Consider the following 22,841-nt stretch of genomic DNA (forward strand, 5'->3'; position numbering starts at 1 on the left):
CAGTGTCTTAACAGTGTTAGGTCATAATGCAGGGGGGTTCCTTAAGGAGGCTCTAGGGTGAGGACCAGATGTACGCTTTGCATGTCTACCATATATTTTCAAAGAATTAAAAGGCACTACCATCTGACTTAACTTTCTGGTTATACTTACTTTCTGGTTACAAGGGGTCTCTGCCTAAAAGGAGTTTTTAGGTCAGTTAATAGAACAATAAGAAGGGGTTAGTTCTTTCTTTTTTTTACCTTTTTTTTGAGGGGAGGGTTAAGGGCCACATCCATGGCATATGAAGGTTCCCAGGCTAGGGGTCAAATCAGAGCTGTAGCTGCTAGCCTATGCCACAGTCACAGCAATGCCAGATCCAAGCCTTGTCTGTGACCTATACCACAGCTCACAGCAACATCGTATCCTTAACCCTCTAAGTGAGACCAGGGATAGAACCCATGTCCTCATGGATACTAGTCAGGTTCATTTCGCTGAGCCATGATGGGAACTCCAGCATGAGTTCTTTGAATAGCTAACTACAACAGTAACTTCTGAGACTGATGAGAAATCACTAATTAAACCAAGAGAGATTAACACATTTTCATCTGATCCCTGGAGTTACAAGCTCAAAACACTGGATTTAACCCATGCAGCTGAGGCAGGGAGTGGTTCCCTGTTTCTGAAGGACCATCAGAGTTTGTCATACTCCAAAGATTAGCTACAAAAGGCCCTTTATCTTGGGGAAATGACGGGTTGTGTGTGTAGAAGGTAGTAAGATACAAATCCACCCTGCCAGCACACCCCCTAGTGGAATCTCAGCATAGTACAACCAGGGGGTCCAAAACGGCCCTGTGTGTTTAGGACTGAACACGGGCTGGCAGGCACTCTTCCAAGTCCAGCGGCTGTAACTGCACCAGGCGCCTTCCCCTCTCCCCCAAGCCTCCAGCACAAGCAAGCACTACATGCATCTCTACATCCAGCCACCGTGGTACACATCTGGATCAGACTGAAGCAAACTGCCTACTTATCGGAAGTGAAATAGGCTTTAATTTTAGTTCCTAAAAGAACTAGAAAAGAAATTTTAGGTGAACCTGCTATTAATATTTCTTAACTCAAGGAAAAAAAAACTTAAATAAAAAGGGGTTTCCTACTTTTAAAAAATAATTCTACCTCCCAAGTGAGGTTATTAAACTACTTGAGAGGAGTTTTCTGATTGTCACATCTTAGATATGTTCAAGTTACTGAAGTCAATTCACTGGTATCTGCCAAAGATCTTGCAAATCTGAAAGATGATTAAGGTCAAAATATAAAGGAAGAGAGTAAGTTGAGATTGAGAGCAGTTAAGCATTTAACCCTAGGGTCTGTGGCCTCCTCGGGCTGCAGTGACTGCATCCTGTGGCAGATGGCTGGGGTGGGTGCTCTCCACTCAGTCTCTCTGAAAAAGCTATCCCAGCAGTGTTAGCATTAGCACAGGTTAATGAAGGCTTCCACTCTGACATGCCCTACAGATTATTAATTTCTACTTGGGCAGATACTGGATATAGCCCCGGATGTAGAAACAATGAGGGAGAAAAGAACAAACACCACCTTTGCTTCCTGGGATCAAGATGAGTAGCACGGGAGTTCCCGTCATGGCTCAGTGAAAATGAATCTGACTAGTAACCATGAGGTTTTGGGTTTGATCCCTGGCCTCGCTCAGTGGGTTAAGGATCTGGCATTGCCGTGAGCTGTGGTGTAGGTCACAGATGTGGCTTGGATCCTGCATTGCTGCGGCTCTGGCATAGACTGGCAGCTGTAGCTCCGACTGGACCCCTAGCCTGGGAACTTCCATATGGCACAGGTGCAGCCCTAAAAAGAAGAGGAAAAAAAAAAAAAAAAAAAAAAAAAAGGATAAGTGGCACATAATCCAATGAGAGAGGCGGGTTCCCTGAACCAGGAATTTGAGACTCCTGCACCAGGGCTGCCTCCTTAACAGATAAAGAAACTATTAAGTCAACATGGAAAGATTTTTGAACGTGTTCGTTTTCCTCTCTCAGAGGTGGTGATCCATTTTGCCTGAACTATTCAACTTCTGTCTCCCAGTAAGAGAGGACCCAAATGAAACAGAATCTGAGTGAGGCAGGGCCCCTTTGGGCCCGGCAAGGTGTCAGCTCGGCTGGAGCTTAGGGTCCTCCAGGGGACATACTAGATGATGAGCCTGGAAGGCAGGTGGAAATCAGCTCTGGAAGGCCTGAGCTGCCACGCTGATGAGCCTGGACTGCATGCTGTGAACAATATGGTCATGCAAGGGCTTGGGGGAGGTTCTAGTCAGCGTCATCTTTAAGCAGGCGTATAACAAACTCAATGCTGCTTAGATAACCGGAGGTTGGAGAGCAAAGGCTGGAAACAGGGAAAGAAGTTCAGGGTTCTTGGTAGAGTCCAGGCGAGAGATGACAGGAGCACAAAGGAGGATGCAGGGATGGAAAGAAGTGGAGCCAAGTACACAGAAGCAACAGAACCATCAGCACTGGGTGCCCATGAATGCATGCAGGATGGGGAATTAAAGATATGGCTGGTGTTCCCAAGCCACAACAGGGAAATCAAGAAGGGGCCAAGAGGAGTTGGTTCAGTTTTGAGACGTGTTGATTTCAGGGACCATGTGGAACAGCCAAGATGGTTGTGTGAACTTGGGATCTATCTTAGCAATCACAGGTGAAGCCACTGAAATAAACAGCTCACCCAGCTAGAGGTGCATGGTGAGAAGAGGTGTGAGCACGCCATACTAAAGAGCCGACACATCTCGGAGGTGTGGAGGCGAAGAGGACTGGGGAGACGGAAGAGAAGCAGGAGAAAGAGGGCTTAGTGTGGAAGTTAGAGCCCCGGCCTCTCACAGAGACAGTCAACAGGCTTGCATTCTACAGAAAGGTCAGGTGCACAGGGAACATCTGGCCATTAGGGAGGGGAGCCCTGCTAGTTTTTCATATGACGATGATTACTTAACAACGTTTTCTAAACAACTGGGGTAACCAGCCACAGATCAGAACATATATCAAAGGCAGATGTTGAGAAGATTTTTATAGGATGGTTCCCTGCTCTCGCCAGTTGAGTAAAATGATGGTTTATCAGGCATCAATGTTGATTTCTGGTAGTGTTAGATTTGGTTCCAGCGTGCAGTGTATCAAATGTAGAAGCTCAAAGCTCACTGAGCATGTGATCTTATTTTGTGTTAGGAAAGAAGGCTATGAAGTGACCCTGTTAGGAACGTAGAGCGGTCCGGGTATCCAAGCAGCTGCTCTCTAAAGAGATGTTTTACTCAGTGTTTATAGCTGTGACCATGAGAATTAATAAAGTAAAGCATGCCTACCCTATTTCAATTTACATTTCGAGACACAAAAAGCTGATTTTTAAAGCTCAAACATTTGATTTTAATGCATATGAATTTATTTAACAACAAGAGTTAGCTCTAGTACAGACTTAAAAATATTCCGTGGCTTCCCAAGTTTGTAGTAGCTATCCTAAGACAGGAAAACAATATTCCAAAAAAAAAAAAAAAAAAAAAAAAAATCAGTCTAAAATGATTTTTTTAAAAAGAATTCTAAATCTAAGAAGCCCTGAACAAAACTAGATTTCTCTAACCAGAGAACAGAGGAATACAGTATTTGAGATTAAAAACCAGTAAATCACCTAAGAACTTAAACATTAATGATTAGGGACCATTCATGAGATATTAGTTACAAGCACAGCACTAATGTCTTTAAGTGCTACATTACTCAGATCTAGCTGGTGGGCTTTTACTTTTCCTGGATGGATTTTAACTAAATAGACTTTAGACATTTGGATATAGATAAATGCCTAATTCAGTAATTAGTATTTTAAAACTGTGAAACCTTTTAAGTTAAGTGGTCTATTAATTAACTACCAATTATCTTGTCTGACTATCATACCAATAGAAGTAAATTACCGACTAGCTATTTGACAGATTTAGTCCTTCACCATGCAAAATTTCTTGAGAACACAAAAGGCCTGGGGTTAAATGCTTTTGCTTCCCCCTTTTGGTTAATCAGGGATCAATTTCCTGCTCACGTATCAATGCCAAATGCAGCTCTTTGGTCCAAAAGGAGCTACAGACAAAACTTTGTTTTTCAGAAATGGGAAGCTAAGGTGTTGTTTTGGTTTGGTTTGGTTTGGTTTTTTTTTTTTTTTTTTAAAGATTGCTCTTAGAAAACAACAAGTGAAGCAATATCGCTGTTTTAGGGGAAACATGGGCTTGCAGGTCCCACGTGGAGGCCTGCTTTCCATCCTTCACTGGTATCAGCGAGGTGTTTCCCAGCCTGTGCATCTCACCCAGATACAGAGAGCACCTAGGTGAGCAATTTCTCTGATCTACGCCAAAGTTCAAGTGCCCTGTACTGCATACATTCTCACGTTCTTGTCCCCAACGGTGAATGTTGCACACCAGGTTAAGTTGATTAGAATCTACCCCAAATCTGTCACTTCCTGACTGGTGACCAAGAGAAGATTCCCAGGAGAGCTGCTGGTGAGAGACCACTGCAAGGTGAAGTGTCAGAGCAGACTGGAGGGCTGTGAAGAATAACGCCAAGTACCTCCAAGGCTTCTAATGGGTATGGAAATGGGTCTGAGGTTAAGGAACTAGGAAGGAGCTGCAGGAGGAAGCCTCTCCCTGAGGCTGGGCCACTGGGAAACATCAATGGTGGCCATATAGTCAAATTGAGCTGATTCAAATCGGTCTATCAACACCAGCCTCCTCAGGGTTGCTAGCCTCATACCAATGAGCTGGGTTAGTATGTTATGGTATAAAGATGAGGATACAGGCGGGGCAGGGAGAATGGAAAAGTTGTGGAGGAGAACAAAAGGAGATATAAACAATAACGAAGGGGAGCCAGCCTCTGCGAGATCCCGTCAATCTTACACTGCTGGAATTAGTCCAACATAATGCCTGCCTACCTTTTGAAACTTCAGAAGCCAGACCCATGCAAGCACTCTCTGAATGGGTTCTCTTCTAAATATTTAAGCAGAAGCCTAGCCTATACTATCAAACATTTATTGAGGAATTATGAGTAGCGTTCTTGTCCTGGTGGGGTGCGGGGGGGCAAGACACAAACAGACATCTGTAGCAAACTGCCTGCAGACAGCTTTCCATCTACTGGGGGCACTCGGGGCATGATGTGTCGAGAGTTACACCAGAGAGCATGAGCTACGCACAAAGGATGGGGTGACAAGAAATGCTGCGAGAGACCAACGGAAAGAAGAGACAAGTCATCTAACTGCAGCTTCATGAGCAAATGAGGGGCTGGACAAGATGATCTCTGAGCATCTTTTCAGCTCTGGTATGCAAAAATGCCAGAAAGGGACTGGACCGGGGATGGAAGGTTATATTAAGAACTTGAGCCAGGGCTCAAAAGATAGGTGGAGCCGAGAAGAGGGCCCTGCAGGCAGGGGGAGCGGAGTGAGGAATTAAAGTCTGAAGGAGCAGAACCCATGGCTCTTCAGTGGAGAGGTCTGTGAGGTTTCCAGTTCATTGCCTGTGACTTTAACTCTGGGTCAGGAGCAATGTGCTGTTCATTGTGTTATGATAACAGACATCAACTGCCACTTAAAAGTCTGGCTCAAGATGATCTGTTCAAACGGCTGAACAAATTCACTTATTAAAGTGGTGTATGGGGCGACTTCTTTTCCCCACCCAGATACAGTAAAAAGACATGCTGGTTATTTTCTCTGGAAGGAAAAAACAGCACATGCCAATACATCTTTGGACAGTTACCATGAACATTTTCACCTAAGAGGGCTACTGGGAGGGAAGCTGAATTCAGGTGGTTCTTACACCACCTAACATCGCCCCCCCCCAAAAAAAAAATCACTGTAAAAAATTATAGTAAATCTTCTTTTACATTGTAGTTGCTAGATTTCTTCTTAAAGGGTTTGTAAGTTTTGGCAAGAAGTCAGAAATTCCAACTCTAAAATGAATTTTCTGACTCAATTTTGAAAATAAATTCTTAAGTTTAGATGCTTAGGGGAGAAACAGCTGGAGAATTCAGGAGCCTCCCATATTTTAATATGAAGTGACGTCATTACTGTCAAGGCTTCCAAGAACTCCCTAAATGGTATTTAAGCAACATCTCAAAGCAAAGTGAGGACTTTGGGAAGGTGGTATGTTCCTCCTTGGTATCTAGATTCAGTGCCACAATATATTTTTCTATTGGAAACTTGATTTAATGTTCTCCTTCTGTTAGAAAAGTATACCAACTCTATATCAACTAATGTGCATTTTCAAAGCTAAAGCTATCGATACCAACATACTCTGCTTAGCCTCTTTTAACAGGACGTCTAGCAAAAGGAAGCTGCTTTCCTAAGTATTTAACTGCAAATTGTATGGGGTTTCTTTAAAAATCTGGTTATATCCGATACCATACAATTCAGCAAAGTAATCATGCAGAGAGAGTAGATATAAGACAGTAAAATGTCAGAGCATTTCGTGTAGGCAAAAGTTCAGAGTTGGGAAACCACGCTTCATCTCAGTCAAAGGTTATTGGCAAAATCAATCCTGGGGTCTGTGGTTTGTCACCAGCCTCCTGATGGCTGGGTATCTGTTTAAGGAAGACGACTTGACTGAAATCAGCTGGAGTTTCTATGGCAGCTTTACACTTACCAGTCTTTACACAGGAAAACTACAGTCCACCTGCAATTTATGTATATCCTTAATTTCAAGCGCTGGTTCTGTTTTACTCAGAATTATAAACACACAAGATTCCTGTTAAACGCTACTGCCAAGTTTATTCTGCCGTGCTGGTCTTTACTCACCTGATCCACCCCTTTGCCACTTGCTGCCTGTTCTTGTGGACCCCTTGGCACCAAGGGCTTCTATTCAGCTCTCTAACCCCACCGCACACAACACCCTCCCCCCCCATACATGTGAGCGCAGACACAGACACACTTCAAATCCTCCCAACTGTATTTCGCCATCTCCTTACTCATTTAAGACACAGATACGAGTTATCTCACATCACTTATATGTCCATTTCTAGAGCTTTGGGAATGAATTAAGTACACTTCTGTTGAAAAATAAAACATGAAAATAAACTTCTCCCAGGATGAAAGAAATAGTTTAATGTTCAAAGGGCAACAATTTGAATAAGTACTTCTAAAGCCAGATTAAGTTTTTAAGCTGTGGCTAAAAAATTAATGAGGTTTAACGTGACCTATTTAGGAGAAACAGTTCTTTGGTACATTCTGTGAGAAGGCTAAGCTGCCTATGGAAAACAACAACAACAAACAAAAAACCTATTTCTTTACCCTTTCTTTATTGGATCCTACCTGCCTGCAAAAGTAAAGGGGAGATACTGTGGGGAGAAGAAAAGTGTAACATGGGTCACGAGTGTACTGTGAGAGTGGAGAGCTTCACACCTGCCATTATGGATGATATAAGCCCAGCTGGAAACCTGGGGTTAGTCTGGTCCCCAGGGCAGAGGGTTCTCCCTTCTCATCTACTCAGATGACGTAACAGCTCTGATGGTTAAGAGCTGATATGGTCTAAGTCGCTGCTTTGGCAGGTCTCTCGAGCTCCCCGTCCCCTATTACAGGGACTCTAGGGTCCTATCAGGGAGAATTCTGTTCTCCAAAGAGATGCATCTTCTCAGCTGAGAACGTTCTGGGATGTACCCCAATAGGACAATGCCAGAGACTCCGGGGGTGGTCAACAGAAGGTAAGTGACTGCCAGGGTGGCCTGACCACTCCCGCTGGGCCACAAACGCTGATCTCAGAGTCTTTGGCACTTTCTAAAATGTGGCTGAGCAGTCATTTGGAAGCCTAAACTCTGACTTTAGAAATTCATAAGAACAACCAATGTTTTACAAACTCAACAGAAAGTAAAATAAATAAACCCAGGGTTTTATGCTCCCTCTTGTTATTTTTATGGCAATCTTTCAAACTAGTTCAAAATGTTCACTCCTCTACCCTCTCCAGAAATACTGGATTGGGGCGGGGGGAGAGAAAGAAAGAAAACAATGATTTAATAGTAAGCAGCATACACTGTAATTCACCCGGAGGGAATAGCAAATTGGAAGGGAGTTTGTGGTGAAAGTGTGCAGGTGGCTTTCAGGCTGGTACTGAAGTCTCGCTCTTTCCCAACCTCCTTGCTAAGGAGGGCCCAGTATTAAAAACAAGGATGTTTATATTTACCCAGAAGTGCGCGTGGCAATTGACCATCATGGTTCTCTCGATTAGCTCATCAGGACACTCCAGCAGGTGATGCCCAGAGACCACGCCGGCATTATTGACCAGGACTGAGACCTCGCCAACCTCCTTGCGGACCCTTTCCGCTGTCAGGTAGACATTCTCTCTCTTTCCCACATCACAGGTGTAGGTAAAAACCTGCAAGTTACAGTGTGGCAGAATTTCTTCCTCACCATTGCCAGCTGTCCTCAGAAGTCCAGATGAAGCGGAGAAAAAAAAAAAACACAACAGAACAGAGAAGGATGGGGGGTTGCAAAACGTGAGTCATGTGGCCATCAGCAGGACAAAGATCATACAAAACAAAAATACTACAGTGAGCTTCAAATTTCTAACACCGTAAGGCTTGCCAATGACTGAACTTACAGCTGCCTTCCTCCCCCCAAAAGTCTTTGGGAATTACAGCAATTTACTGGATAACTTTGCTTAGGGGAAAATCATGTAATTGTGACAAGCCCAATGCAAGTCGGACCTCGAGGGATCGGCTTCCTGGAGCTAAAGACACCTGGAATGAACTGATCTCAGCTCCAAGAGCAGCAACCCCTCCTCCCAAACACACACGCTATACACACTCCTCTTCTGGGAGGAACAGTGGCCAAAAGAGGCTCTTACTTCAGTACCAGTACCCTTCAAGTGGAAGCTCACCTCAAGGCTCACAAATCAATACTGTAATTAATTATCTGAATTCATCCAAAGCCAAGAAATAAACATCAGGCGTCTCATGAAAAATTAAGAGTCACATGCTGGTTTGTTCTAACTGGAGTAGTTAAATTCCTCTAAAAAGCACCCTCACATAAATCAAGTTTACAGATAAATATGCAATTTTACCACAAAAGGAACCCAATCCAAAAACCGAAATCTCTTCCCTGGAAACAAATACCATTCTCTTTCAGGTTTCCACAGAGAGCACAAAAATCTGTATTTTGCTACCCTCATACCAATGTTGAAAATGTACCAGATTTGACCTTTGATTTTTCTGACCTAAAAATGCAGGTGCCAGTAATTTTGGTGACAAATGATGGCTATGGGGGAGGGGTGCTGCTCAAATTAATCTTCTGGATATAGTTAAATGTTTTCCCTGGAAATGAAGAAGTGCCAAAAAAAAAAAAAAAAAAAAAGCAAGAGCCATTATCAACTCTCCTGGATCAATACTTATGGTTGGTGATGGTCTCCGCTTTGGCTAAAAAAAAATCTCAGATTCAGGTTAATAAATATCCAGAAATGTAGACTTTCCAAAAGTTACCAAAAAGATGGAATGCATTTTACAATAAGGCTTAAATCCTTCAAAGCGTTTTTCCTTAAGAGACGAGGTATCTTTCAATCAGGCTGAGTACGTAACTAAAGTACTGACTTATCTCTAGTGAAACAATGTAATTATTTCCCTCTGGCTAAAGTTAGAGTGAAATCATCAAATGCTGCCCTAGTTTCTGAGGTTCAGACCTCAGGAACCAGCACACATGCACCACCAGTCCACTCTGAGAACAACTTCGCAAAGACACTAGTTTCCCATTTCTCTAGGATTCAAACTGGTAGTAACAAGTTCCCTTGCCTGCCTTAGCCCGAGGGCTTCCGAAACCCCAGAGTCGTCCCCTAAAGGACAGGACCTCCTTTAAGACAAGGTTTTGGCGCACTTTCTCCCTTCTAAAGCAGAGGTGATCATGTTCCTTTATCAGGGGGCAAATTCCACTCGCAGAAGACAGGGCTGGGGCGGGAGGGGGGTGTTCTCTTCCTCGAGACCCAGGTTGACAGTGACAGTGGGGTTTCGGGGCTCTCCGGGGAAGGGCACGCGGGGGTGGGAAGGGGCTTGACCCAACAATGCTCGGGCGCAGGTCCCAGTTACCTTGCAGCGCCGCGGCGTCCGCCGCCTCCAGGTCGCGGTAGATGTGGCGCACCATGCCCGCCGTCTCCTCGTTGCTCTGCGTGTTGATGTCCCAGAGCACCAGCAGCGCCCGGCGCCGGGCGAACTCGAGCGCGAAGAGGCGACCCAGGCCGCTGCCGGCGCCCGTAATGAGGCACACCTGGCCCGCCACGCTCTTCTCCTTGGGCCGCACCAGCCAGCGCGCCGCGGCCAGCACGAACGCCCAGAGCACTTTGAAAGTGACCACGAAGAACTCCACCACGATGTTCATCGCGACGGCCGGGTCTCCGCAGGAGCCCAGCGCCCGCGTCCGCGCCCACCCCGTGCCGCGCAGCCCGGTTCCCGGCCCCGGGGCGCTTGTCAGAGCGGCCGGGACAGAAGGCAGCGCCCCGCGCCCGCCCCCGAGGTGCCCGCCGGGCTAGAGTGCGCGGCGCCACTCCCGCTCGGGCTCGTCGCGGTGGCCCCGGGCTGTGCCCGCCGCCGCAGCCACCCGACTCGGCGCCTCCTGCCGGCGGCCGCCCGCCCGTCCCGGAGCGCCCGCCCCGCCGGCCGGTCCCGCTGCAGCGGCGGTGACAGCCGCGAGTTAGGCGGCGCGCGTGGCTCTCATGGCCAAGCTGCCGCCGCCCGAGCGCCCCCGGAGCCGGCGCTGCGGCTCCCTCTCACCCCGGGGGAGGGGCGCACAGCGGAGACGGCACGGGCCGGCCGGCCGCCGCGGAGTTGTCAACTTAACCCAAGTTGCTAGAGGGTGGGAGAGTGGGGTGCGGGGCAGCGGGAACGCCTGGAAGGGGCGACTCGTTCCGCGCAGGCGAGCGCTCCGCAACGGCTTGCAGCTGCCTCCGCGGTCTCGTGTCCCCCTGCCCTGCACTCCCCGCGGCTGTCACTCGGGCACCGGGCTCCGGAGCACAGCGCCGCTTGCAAGTCGGAGCGCTCCCGGCCGCCTCTGAGAGGGCTCCACACTCCGCGCTATATAACCCGCGACCGGGAAGAGCCGGCGGCGGCATCGGCCCTCCCTCCGCTCGGCCTTCCCCGCCCCGGGCGCACCCCGCCCCCGGCCCAGCCCCCAGCCCGCCCGCCCGTCGTCCGCCGAACCGCGGCGGGGCAGCCCCTCTCACAGGGCCGTGGCTGCAGCCTCCAGCCCTCCTCGCACCTCCCTTCGCGGTTCACGCCCCCTGCCGTGGGGTGTCCCGGCCTCCGCCTGCCAAGCCCGACGGTCGGCAGTGCCCCGGCCATCCTCCTCCGGCCGTCGGGTCCTCGCTTGTCCCTGACTCGTCACTTTGGTTAACCAGGGGGCTCTGGGCGGCCCCGCCTGCGATCAGGCGCTGCAGAAGACAGCCCTGCGGGCTGAAGGAACGAAGAGAAGGACCTCAGCAGCGCGGCAACCGTCGTGCCTGTCTGCCACTAGGGTTGGGAAAGAGCCGAGAAGGCGATCAAAAGCCGGAGAGGCTTAGAATCGTAGTTGGTCCTTTGGAAGGTGGGCCAAAGGGCTCTCACTTTCCCCGGCTGGAATCACCACCACCGTGGTTCCCTACAGTCTCGGTCAAGTGTTGCCCTCCCGCCGGACGGGCAACGAAAGTGATGCATGCCGGGATTTGTAGTTCGCGCCTTGTTGGCGTGTCATTTGCAATATTACTGGGTAGAATACGAGCCGTATTCTGTCAACGCAGCCTAGGGACTAGGACCCCAAATAGTCTAGGCGTCAGCACTCTTTGCTCTCATCGTATTGATTAAAGAGTCTAACCAATGCATTCATTTTTCCCATAAGAATTTTACTCGAAACTTGGTCGTACGACGCTGAATCAGGAAGTTCTTAATTCTGCGTCCGCAAGGCGAATTCTCACTTCTGAATTCTTTTCTGGCTTATCCTGGGACACCTATGAGTCGTGGGGCTTCACGCTCGCCGACTTTAAGTGGACAGCGCGCATGCGCTAACTTCCTCTTTCCCGGCTGGAACCATGGAGGGCGCAGAGTAAGTTGCTCCTCGTCTTCTCCAGAATCCTTCTCCATCCCCGAAACCAGAGACCTTTTGTCTCCCTTTCCCCCGGTCCGATTGTAGCATGTACTTTTGCCAGCCTATATGGGTGTTTGTGACGCTGTGTGACACTAGCGGTGGTCTCAGGCTAAGATGAGATTCCGGCGGCCTTGGGGCGGAGGCTTTGGAAACACCAGGAGCAAGGTGTGAGCGCTGAATGTGTGCGGGACTGACCAGTTGTCCAGTTTCCCTTCTTTTCAGGGAGACTCAGAGCCTCTGAATTGGGTTCTTCCGTGGCTGCTGTTTGCCCCAAGCGTCCCTGCCCCCCGGCCTTTACTTACAGCATGTGGAGTTTGAGGCTTGAACCGGGGCGGCAGTTGAGGTTTTGTTTTGAGATTCTTACACCTTTTTAGATTGATTGGTAGTTCGCTGTCATTGTCTTGCATCAGTCGCATATTTTAGCTGTCTGTATTTTTGTTGTGGGAGCCTGGAACTGATGGTAGATTAAGTCTGAATTGACTGTTTTTGTGACTCTTGGTCTGTGTTGAAAGTAGGGTAAAATGGCCCAGAAGTTCCCTCAAATCTGTTTCTCGCAACAGGGCGTGCTACGGCAATTGAAAATACATTTAGAGCCACAGGCATTAATAGCGTTGAGACAGCGTTTTAGATAGAACAGGGGAATGCTGCGATGCTGTGAGCGTTCGAACTATTAATGTTAATGTTTTGTCTGGCAGTGTCAAAGAGAAGAAAAAGAAGGTTCCTGCTGTGCCAGAAACCCTTAAGAAAAAGCGAAAGAATTTCGCAGAGCTTAGGATTAAGCGCCTGAGAAAGAAGTTTGCCCAGAAGATGGTAAGTAAGTTTTTTTGTGGCATCGGTTGTAGCATCTCTCTTTTAGAATGTCAGCACATGCTTTTGTGGAAAAAGGTTCAAGGGAAGGGTTTATACTTAACTGATAGTGCTAATTTTGAGTGGAAGCTAAAAAGCAGATGAGTAACTGGTGTTGGTTTTCAGCTTCGAAAGGCAAGGAGGAAGCTTATCTACGAAAAAGCCAAGCACTATCACAAGGAATACAGGCAAATGTACAGAACTGAGATTCGAATGGCTAGGATGGCAAGAAAAGCTGGCAACTTCTATGTACCTGCGGAACCCAAATTGGCATTTGTCATCAGGATCAGAGGGTGAGTTCAGTTTTTATTGGCTTCTGGTTTTAAAGAGAGAGGTACCCAATCCTAGGGAAACTTCACGACAGGAGCAAGGAAATAGAAATATTGGGGGTGGTAAGTAGAACAGGGGTTTTGTTCTGTTGTTTTTGGTTTAATGCAGCTGCACCTGCAGCTTATGGAAGTTCCTCAGCTGGGGGTCACATTGGTGTTACAGCTGACACCTTCACGGAAGCTTGTGGCAACTCCACACCCATAACTCACTGAGCAAGGCTGGGGATCAAGCCTGCATCCTCACAGAAACAACATCAGGTCCTTAACCTGCTGAGCCACAGTGGGAACTTCCAGGAGGAGTTATTTTAGTTAGTTAGTTTGTCTTTTCAGGGCCATACCTACGTCCTATGGAGGTTCTCAGGCTAGGGGTTAAATAGGAGCTATAGCCTCTGGCCTACACCACAGCCACAGCAACGCCAGATCCGAGCCTCACCTGTGACCGCAACTCACGGCAACGCTGGATCCCTAACCCACTGAGCAAGGCCAGAGATCGAACCTTTGTCCTCATGAATGCTAGTCAGATTTGTTTCCACTGAGCCAAGACGGAAACTCCAGAAGGGGTTATTTTAATGGTTGGTTGTTAAGTACTGTGCCCAAAGCATCTGTCCATTTCTAAGTGAGCACTTAGAGATTAACCTCAAAAATGTACCCCTGTAAGTTCTGTAACAAAGATGTCTGCAAAACTAGGGAGTAATAAGAGGGCCAGGGAAGCTTTCAATTTCAAAGGTATGTGTCAAAAGACAGTTTACTTGGTGGGGGAGGTAAGTTGGGAGCAGGGATAGGATCTAGCCTGCGTGCTTATGGCAAAATCAAGAAAGTCAGTTGCCCTGACATTGATGATCTAAGGAAAAAGTGGTCTTTGTGACATGAGAGAATTCCTGTTTAGGTGGGACTTGTTGCCCAAAGTTATAGTGCTTTCTTGTCGTTTATTAGTAGAGATTATGATAAAAGCTAAATGAATTTTTTTTGTTTTATCACTGCAGTATCAATGGTGTGAGCCCAAAGGTCAGAAAGGTGTTGCAGCTTCTTCGCCTCCGTCAGATCTTTAATGGCACCTTTGTGAAGCTCAACAAGGCTTCAATTAACATGCTGAGAATTGTGGAACCATATATCGCCTGGGGGTAAGTAGCTTTTTGATTTCCCTTTGGTGGATTGGCTGTGATAGCAAGATGAATTTAGGTGTTTTGACAGGGAGAGTCTTACGTGGTCATTTATACTTTTTTTTCTAATATTTAGGTATCCAAACCTGAAGTCAGTAAATGAATTGATCTACAAGCGTGGTTACGGCAAAATCAACAAGAAGCGAATTGCCCTGACAGATAACGCATTGATTGCTCGTTCTCTTGGTAGGATTTGTCTCTTTGGGGACAAGTTACTATATTATTAGTTAGTTAGAAAAGTTAGTGTGTTAGATAAACAGTATTTTTGGCATCTTATAGCCTAATCTCTCACTACTGTGAACCTTCCTGTACTGCCTACAATGTTTATTTAAAATGGAAGGCATGATTTTTTTGAAATGTACCTTTGTAAATAAAGCAAGGTATTTTTTTCTTTCTTATGTTACTCTACTTCTCTTTCTGTCGAAGCCTATAATTTGAATGCCTTAACGTTGAGTACGACTTTAATAACCTTTAGATACTTTTGAAAATACTCAGGTAAATACGGCATCATCTGCATGGAGGATCTGATTCATGAGATCTATACTGTTGGAAAACGTTTCAAAGAAGCAAACAACTTCCTGTGGCCCTTCAAATTGTCTTCTCCACGAGGTGGAATGAAGAAAAAGACCACCCATTTTGTAGAAGGGGGAGATGCTGGCAACAGGGAAGACCAGATCAACAGACTTATTAGAAGGATGAATTAAGGTGAGTAAACTGCATCCTGAAAAATGTTTAATGCTGGAGGAAAAGTACTTTAAATGCCAATCAGGGTTTGGCTAAATTGGCAGTATTTAGTGAGGGGGGAGTCAGTCATCTTATATGATCATAATTGATTTGGTTTCTCCTTTTTGAGGACATTTATTGAGGGAAGAAAACTTGGTTTTTTTCCTACTTAAAAATGGAAACTGAATTGGTACTTTGTTATAATTTCCTGCTTTGTATTAATCCTTAGTTAATTAAGGTGTTTAATAGGTGTTTTTTTTCCTTTCAGGTATCTCCATGATTATTTTTGTAATCTGGTCAATTAATAAATGGTGACTGCTTTCAAACAGAAATGTGTTGCTGTCTTGGTGACTTCGTTATCTTTGCTTTGCTGTCTCTTAACATGTGACAGATCTTGGTGTGACAAAATTAACCAGATCAAGAGCCTGTTGCATGAAAAACTTAGGGTCCAGTTTGTAGCCTGTGAAAAAACATTTCTTTTAGTTTATTAGACTTTCCTGTATAAAAAATTCTAATTTTTCACCATCGAGTTTGGCTAAACGGGTGTATTCTAAGGAAGCCTATTTTACAGGCCTTTGTGTATGATTTATAGATAAGACAATAGAGGTTCAGTTTACAAATAAAAATAAATTCTCTTATTCCATTTTCTCAGGCTTTGGCTTGCCTATAAAGTAGAAAGAAAATACCCCCCTCCCTTTTTTCTTTTTAACGGCTGCCCCCTTGGCATATGGAAGTTCCCTGGGCCAGGGAGCAAATCCACACCCCAGCTATGTCATTTTCTTAATGCATTTCACTTTTTGTGTTTTTGATTTGCATTTCTACCCATAATCAGGTGAGTTTTTAATGATTTCATTACATATTTTGTATATCATGGAGGAAAAAATGAATCTGTGGCCATGAATGCAATTTATTTGGAGCACCTAAAGAACTCAAAACTAGTGAGCAGTAGGAGTTCCTGTCGTGGCTCGGTGGTTAACAAATCCGACTAGGAACCATGACGTTGCAGGTTCAGTCCCTGGCCTCGCTCAGTGGGTTAAGGATCTGGTGTTGCCATGAGCTGTGGTGTAGGTTGCAGACACATCTTGGATCCCGTGTTGCTGTGGCTATGGTGTAGGCCAGCAACTACAGCTGTGATTAGACCCCTAGCCTGGGAACCTCCATGTGCCAAGGGAAACAGCCCTAGAAAAAGGCAAAAAGACAAAAAAAAAACCCCAAAAAACTAGTGAGCACTCACTGCGGTGGCACAGTGAGTTAAGAATTTGTTGCAGAGGTGTGGGTTAAAGGATCTGGCTTTTCAGCATTAGTCACAGCTATGGCCCAGATTTTAGTCCCTGCCCTGAGAACTTCTCTATTCTATGGGTTCTTCCATAAGATTTAAAAAAACACTTGAAGGAGTTCCTGTTGTGGTGCAGTGGTTAACGAATCTAACTAGGAACCATGAGGTTGCAGGTTCTGTCCCTGGCCTTGCTCAGTGAGTTAAGGATCTGGCGTTGCCATGAGCTGTGTAGGTTGCAGACGCGGCTTGGATCCCGTGTTGCTGCGGCTCTGGCATAGGCTGGTGGCTACAGTTCTGATTAGACCCCTAGCCTGGGAACCTCCATATGCCGCGGGAGCGGCCCTAGAAAAGGCAAAAAGACAAAAAAAAAAAAACCTCTTGAAATACAAAGTTAATACTGTATAAATAACATTCCCTGTGAATTTTAGTGTATCATTTCACTTAGGTTAGCAAACCTGGAAGTTTTAAGTGTGGAGTGTAACATGAACTGCATGATACAAAAGTAAATTTTGTGGTAAGGGTAAAAATTGTGCCAAGCGTATGATGCACTGTGAAACAGATGCTCCCTTCTTTTGACAGTATTGCACCAGAATCACTACTTTTATTATTTGAAGGTTGTTAGACAAATGTATTCTAAGAATTTCCTAAATTCTTGGGTCTTGAAAGCTATTTCTGGATAAGTCTAGGATCAGTGAATCTTGGAGGGAGGTCAAGGTTATTAGTTTAGAAAACTATTGTTACATGTATACATGAGTATAGCAGTATTTTGCAAAAAATGTCTGAATGGAGCAATGTATAAAGAAATTACATTCATCTCTAGGTGATGCCTCAAAGTCTTAAATTCAGAAAATACCTGTTTTAGTCTACTGCTTTGGTAGGTAAATAGCAATATATCCCCAGTCTGTACATCCAGTGTTCAAAAAGGTAGAAGTGGCTCGGAAGAAAATACCTGATTATTGTAATAAAGTTGTTTAGATGGCACATTGCTAAATACCAGGGGGAGGGGTGGGGAAAACTGAATGTAACGTGTGGGATAGTAATAGAAGTGGCATTCTGTATGTGGATGGTGGTGTTCAACAGTGCTTTTTTGTTTGTTTGTTTTTTGTTTTTTAAAGGTAAAGAGCAGTTTTAGATCCACAGCAAAGTGGAATGGAAAGTACAGTTACCATATACCCTCCTGTCCCCAGACACCCCCTGTCACCATTGAGTGGCACATTTGTTGCAGTCCATGAATGTTGACCCCTCACTCCAAGTAGCAAAGCTTGGAGCTGGTAGGAAGGTTCTGTAGAATAAAAGGTGTTTGGGCTGTATGTGTCTTCTGCACATTTGCTTTCAGTTCTGGAAGTTGTGCTCTGTCCATACAGTTTGCAAATGGGGCCAGACGACTAGTGGTGAGAGAAATGGAAGTGGGGAGGAAGCTGGGATGACAGTAGAGAACCAAAGCGGTGGGGTTTAAATATAAAGAACCTGCTGTCAGGTTCCTGGGAACTGAAGTGGGATCTTCTGCCTTCATCACAGGATTATGAGGACTAAAAATGAGCCTGAGGATATTTATGAACTACTAACCTGTTGAAATGCAGCTTAATACTTATTTTACTTAGAAAACTTACCTACAAGTGGTGTCGCTTTCTACAAGGGGCGGTCCTCGTCTACTAGAAGGCTGACCAACCTCCGATCACAAAGTCTGGGCCAGCCAGGTTTTCCTTAGACAAAAATTCCCACGTGTTTTCATTCATACTCTTTAAAGTTCCAGTCTTTCCCCTAGCTACCCTCGTCTTAGGTTGCACTCTGTTCGTTGGTAGTGTGTTACCTGGGCTTGCTTATCTTTGAAGGTTCTTTTTTGGTAAACTAGATTGAGTGCTAGCCCTGGAGCCAAACTGAATTCATATCCAGCTTCTATTTAAAAGTTTGGGGTGTTAAATTGCTTTATCTCTTGTTTCTTTACCAGCAAAATGGGAAATAGTGGTACCTAATTTCATAGGATTTTAGTGGAATTAAATATGTCAGGTCATGTGAAATGCCTAGGGCAGCACCTGGCCCAAGATGCTAAGTAAGTGCTCTTGCTGTGTAACTTGAGCACTTAACAGGGGTGTACAAAGGAAGACAGCCTCAGCTTTCATGTGTTAGTCTAGTGGAAAGATAGCCTTTTTTTTTCTAACATTTATTTGTGTTACAAGGTGTGACAGACTTGCGTCATTGCAGACCACCTCCAGGGTAAGATTGACACCTCCCCCACCCAGCTTTTAGCACTCTCCAGCCAGCCAGGACAGCACTCTCATACACATGCCTCCCTTTTCTTGGACAGTAAACTTTGAGTCAGGCCTTATTTATTTTTTTATTCTACCCTGTACCTGACATAACATATAGGCAATATTTGTTTCCTATTATGTAACAAATTACCACAAACAACTGACTTAAATTTACTGTCATTTTAACAGTTTTGGAGGTCAGAGGTTCAGAATCGGTTTCACTGGGCTAAATCAAGGTGCCCGCAGGCCTGCCTGCCTTCCAAAGGCTTTAGGGGACAAGGCTTGCCCTCGCCTTTCCAATTTCTAGAAGCTGCTTACATTTCTTGGCTTGTGGCCCTCCCTCTAACACTTCTGTGATTATTTTGGGCCACCCAGATAATCTAGGATAATTCCCCATCTCAAATTCCTTAATACATCTGCAGTCTGCATAAGGTGGCATATTCACAGGTTCTGCAAAGTCTGCATAAGGTCATATAGCCCTGTAGGGCAGGGATATTTGAGAGGGCCTTTCTTTGATCTTTAACTTATGGCTCCTAGCTATCTTTTTTTCTTGTTCCTCAAAAATGGTAAGTTTCTATTGTAGGGTCTTGGCATTTGGGAACTTGAGTCAGAAACACAGCCCTGAGGTCTACATACTTGGATTCTTTTTCATATTGGAAAAAACTTCTCTGGCACATCTCTTCATTTAACCCTGTTCTGTTTTTTTTGCATAGCATCTGTTACCATCTGTAATAATTTTTCCATTTACTTGATATCTGTTGCTTTTCACAGCCACTCCTCAAGATTTGAGTATATATCAAATTTGGGTCTTAGCCTCTATTCTAGTACATAGAACAATTCCTGGCTGCATTGCAAGCCTTTTGCTTATTTGATTGAGTGAATCAGACCTTTTAGGGGCAGTAGCCATATAAAAATTTGCATCTTCAGTGTTGACACGTTTTATCCCTTGGGTGTTTAGGTGGGGAATAGTGAGGAGGAGTAGGGGCTGGAATAGGGGTTATGGAGATACACAACAGATACAAAATTTTATATATATATATATATATGTATATACTCAGGAAAAAAATGAGTTTTATTATGCAGGGATATTAGTACATGAAAACCTGTTAGCAGAATCTAGGAGCTGGTTCCTGCTGTGAGGATAGGAAGCTGCACAGAGGAGGGAGAATTGGGCACCTGGGGGCAGGGCAGCAGGATCCAGGTGTGGCATTGGAAGAGTTTCAGTGGGGGGTGTGATATGATAGCCAAGAGGAGGATACGGCAAACTCAAAACAGGCCATTGAATAATAAACATTTGATCGAATAATGAGTACTAGTGTACTCTTAATCCACATAATCCTGGGTGGGGGGTTCCACTCGAGTACAGCCTCAGAGCTGAATTCTTAGTTGGTTTCAGGATGGGCCCCATACTTTCTCCCCTCAAATTCTCCATGTGATTTTTAATGTGCAGCCTGTTCTATTAGGTAAATACACCACTATGCCCATTCTTTAGGTGATGGGCTAACTCCCCCCCCCCCCCGGGTCATACAATGAAGTGGTGGAGCTAGTATTAGGTTCCAAGTCTGATTCAAGTTGGTTTTCTTAACCAGAAGAGCTAGGAAAGGTTAGTATCAAGTTTAATGAAAACAGGTGGTGTGCTGACAGATTAAGGAATCTGGGGGCTTCGCCGAAACCCTATTACCAGGGCTAAACCTGCAGCCCTAGTGGATGTCAAGAAATGAAGACAGGGCTTAGAACTATTTGGCAAGAGTATACAGAGGCTAAGACGCCCCTGTGCGAGCCAGGCTGCTAGGCTTCCTAGCCAGGGAGGGGCCCCGCGCCGAACCTTTCACCAAGAACCTAGACAAAGCACCGAACGAAGAATCCGGGCGGACACGGTGAGCGACCTCGGATTACGTCACTTACCGAAGACTGCGCTAGTCAGGTATTGCTGGTCCAGACTCATCAGTACTCTGGAGAGCCTGGTTAGTTTGAATCTTTAAAATGCAACCCAGAGAACTGAATCTCGCCGACCTTGTCCAACAGCCCATTGCCCATCCTATGTGTAGTGCGTGGCACCACTTTGATGCCACACTGACCTTGTGTCACGACAGCGCCCTCTTCCCACCCAAACCCCTGCAGCGGTGACCCCGAAGGCGGCGGCACCCTGTAGTAGTTGTCCATTGAGTCCCAGCGGCCTCCCCGCCGCCCAAGCACCATCTTGGCACGACTCTCCGACTCTCCGCCCGGCCCCCTGCCCGAGGACGGCCGGGGACAGCGCAGAAGACACCCCGGAAGCTCCGGGTGCCTGGCAACCGGCGCGCGTAGGGCGGGCGGGGCTGCAGCCGCTCGCCAGGCCGGGCGGAGCTCAGCTGCCGCGCTCCCGAGCGTTGCCGGGCTGCCGGCCGCAGAGCATGTTCGCCCCGAGAGCGGCGCCCGAGCGAGCGCGCGGCCGGCAGCCCCGCCCCGCCGCCGCCGCGGCCAGCCCCGCGTCTCGGCCACGCCGGGCCGGTGGCTTGGCTCCGCGCCGGGCGGCCGCTGGCTCCCGCGCTGTCCGCTGCCCCCGCTGCCCCCGCTGACCCCGCTGACTCCGCGGCCGGAGCCCCAGACCTGGGCGCCGCCGCCACGGGCCAAGCAGGTGAAGAAGCCACTCCCCTCCACGGCGGAGCTGCGGGGACAGTGAGTGAGGGTCCGGTCCCAGGGAGCCCTGGCCAGGGACGGGCGGAGGGGCGGAGGGCGGAGGGGCGGTGGAAGGGAGGTGGGTCCCGGAGGTCAGCGGGTACGGCCCTGTCCCAAGAAGGGGAGCTAGCCTAGTGATGCAAACGGGTCGCCCGCGTCGCCCGCAGGATTCTTCTGATGCACCTCAAGGGTAGCTGGCGGGAAGGCCGGGTCTGAGGACCTGACCGGGTCTGAGGACCTGACGGAGGCTGCAGCAGGGTCAAGTGAAGGAGAGAGATGTGGGTGACGCCAGGGGAAGAGGCCTGCCGGCCAGATCTGTGCCTCCCCACACACGCAGGTCGTGGTCTGGGCAGGCACACACATCCACCCCACAAGCAGACCCATTCTTATTTATGGACCACCCTCCGGCCCTCCCAGGGTTAAACTCCAGAGAGGATTGAATGTGTTTGTTTTCTTCTTTGACTGCCACCGCATCTCCCTTCCTCTCATACCTGCCCCCAGCCAGGTGGAGCAGGACTTGGGACAAAGACCATGTCCTTCAAACAGCTCCGGCCCAATTTTCATTGCCACTTTTCTTTGTACCATTTCTGATTTACCTATAATTTGTGTGTCTTACTTTTCTCACGAGGGGTTAAAAACACTAGAGAAAATTTGTGTGATGCAGGGAGTCTGTTCTATCTACTGTATGGGTCATTTTCCCCTGCACACTTTCTGGGGTCATAGGGAAGCTAGGGAGCCTCTCTGTAGACACATTCAGTTTTGTAACCATTTTCAGGGAATTTGTAGTGTGGAGTACAATATTCCCCACCCATCATCTTTATTAACTTTTTATCTCCCTTGTTAATGGTGAGTTAAGTCTCCCATTACAATGGCATTTCTTCAAAAATACTTCTGACATTTGCTTTTTTTTTTTTTTTTGTCTTTTCTAGGGCCTCACCCGCAGCATATGGAGGTTCCCAGGCTAGGGATCCAATTGGAGCTGTAGCTGCTGGCCTATGCCACAGCCACGGCAATGCCAGATCCTTAACCCACTGAGCAAGGCCAGGGATCGAACCTGCAACCCCATGGTTCCTAGTTGGATTCGTTAACCCACTGAGCCATGATGGGAACTCCCCGACATTTGCTTAAGTTCTTACATTTTTGAAATGACAGTATAATACGTTAGTACTTCTCATCAAACAGCACAGAAGTATATAGAGTTGGAAGCGAAAGCCCTCTTTAGTTTCTACTCCTTCACATTTTGTGTGTGTGTGTGTGTGTGTCTTTTTAGGGCTGCACCTGCTGTATATGGAGGTTCCTAGGCTAGGGATCAAATCAAAGCTGTAGCCCGCCAGCCCACACCACAGCCATGGCAACCCCAGATCCGAGCCACTTCTGCAACCTACACCACAGCTCATGGCAATGCCAGATCCTTAATCCATTGAATGAGGCTGGGGATCGAACCAGTGTCCTCATGGATGCTAGTCAGATCTGTTTCTGCTGTACTACGAGGGGAACTCCCTCTACTCTTTTACTTTCTGATACTCCG

The 22,841-nt window shown here is 46.8% G+C and overlaps 3 protein-coding genes across 4 annotated transcripts in view; 2 read left to right on the top strand and 1 right to left on the bottom strand.

The window, feature by feature from the left end:
* The window catches only part of RDH10 (retinol dehydrogenase 10), a 31,105-nt gene extending 20,557 nt beyond the window's left edge, over nt 1-10,548 (bottom strand). Inside the window, exons 1-2 of the mRNA XM_021089230.1 lie at nt 10,047-10,548; nt 8,156-8,391 (exon numbers count right to left, since the gene is read on the bottom strand). Coding sequence (XP_020944889.1) covers nt 8,156-8,391; nt 10,047-10,335 — 525 coding nt within the window. The 5' untranslated portion in view covers nt 10,336-10,548. The remainder of the gene's footprint in view (nt 1-8,155; nt 8,392-10,046) is intronic.
* On the top strand, nt 11,997-15,459 carry RPL7 (ribosomal protein L7; the record flags this gene model as incomplete). The annotated part of the gene is given in 7 exon segments (NM_001113217.1): nt 11,997-12,030; nt 12,768-12,882; nt 13,045-13,211; nt 14,231-14,368; nt 14,484-14,593; nt 14,903-15,112; nt 15,399-15,459. Coding segments are annotated over 6 exon segments (753 nt in total). The 3' UTR covers nt 15,112; nt 15,399-15,459.
* C4H8orf89 (chromosome 4 C8orf89 homolog) overlaps nt 21,110-22,841 on the top strand; it is a 30,186-nt gene continuing 28,454 nt past the window's right edge. Inside the window, exon 1 of one of the 2 annotated variants that reach the window (XM_021089233.1) lies at nt 21,110-21,313. The gene's annotated coding sequence lies outside the window, so the exon portion shown is untranslated. The remainder of the gene's footprint in view (nt 21,314-22,841) is intronic. The other variant, XM_021089234.1, reaches the window with a different exon arrangement.

This window comes from Sus scrofa, chromosome 4, assembly GCF_000003025.6.
Source record: "Sus scrofa isolate TJ Tabasco breed Duroc chromosome 4, Sscrofa11.1, whole genome shotgun sequence".
Classification (NCBI taxonomy): domain Eukaryota; kingdom Metazoa; phylum Chordata; class Mammalia; order Artiodactyla; family Suidae; genus Sus; species Sus scrofa.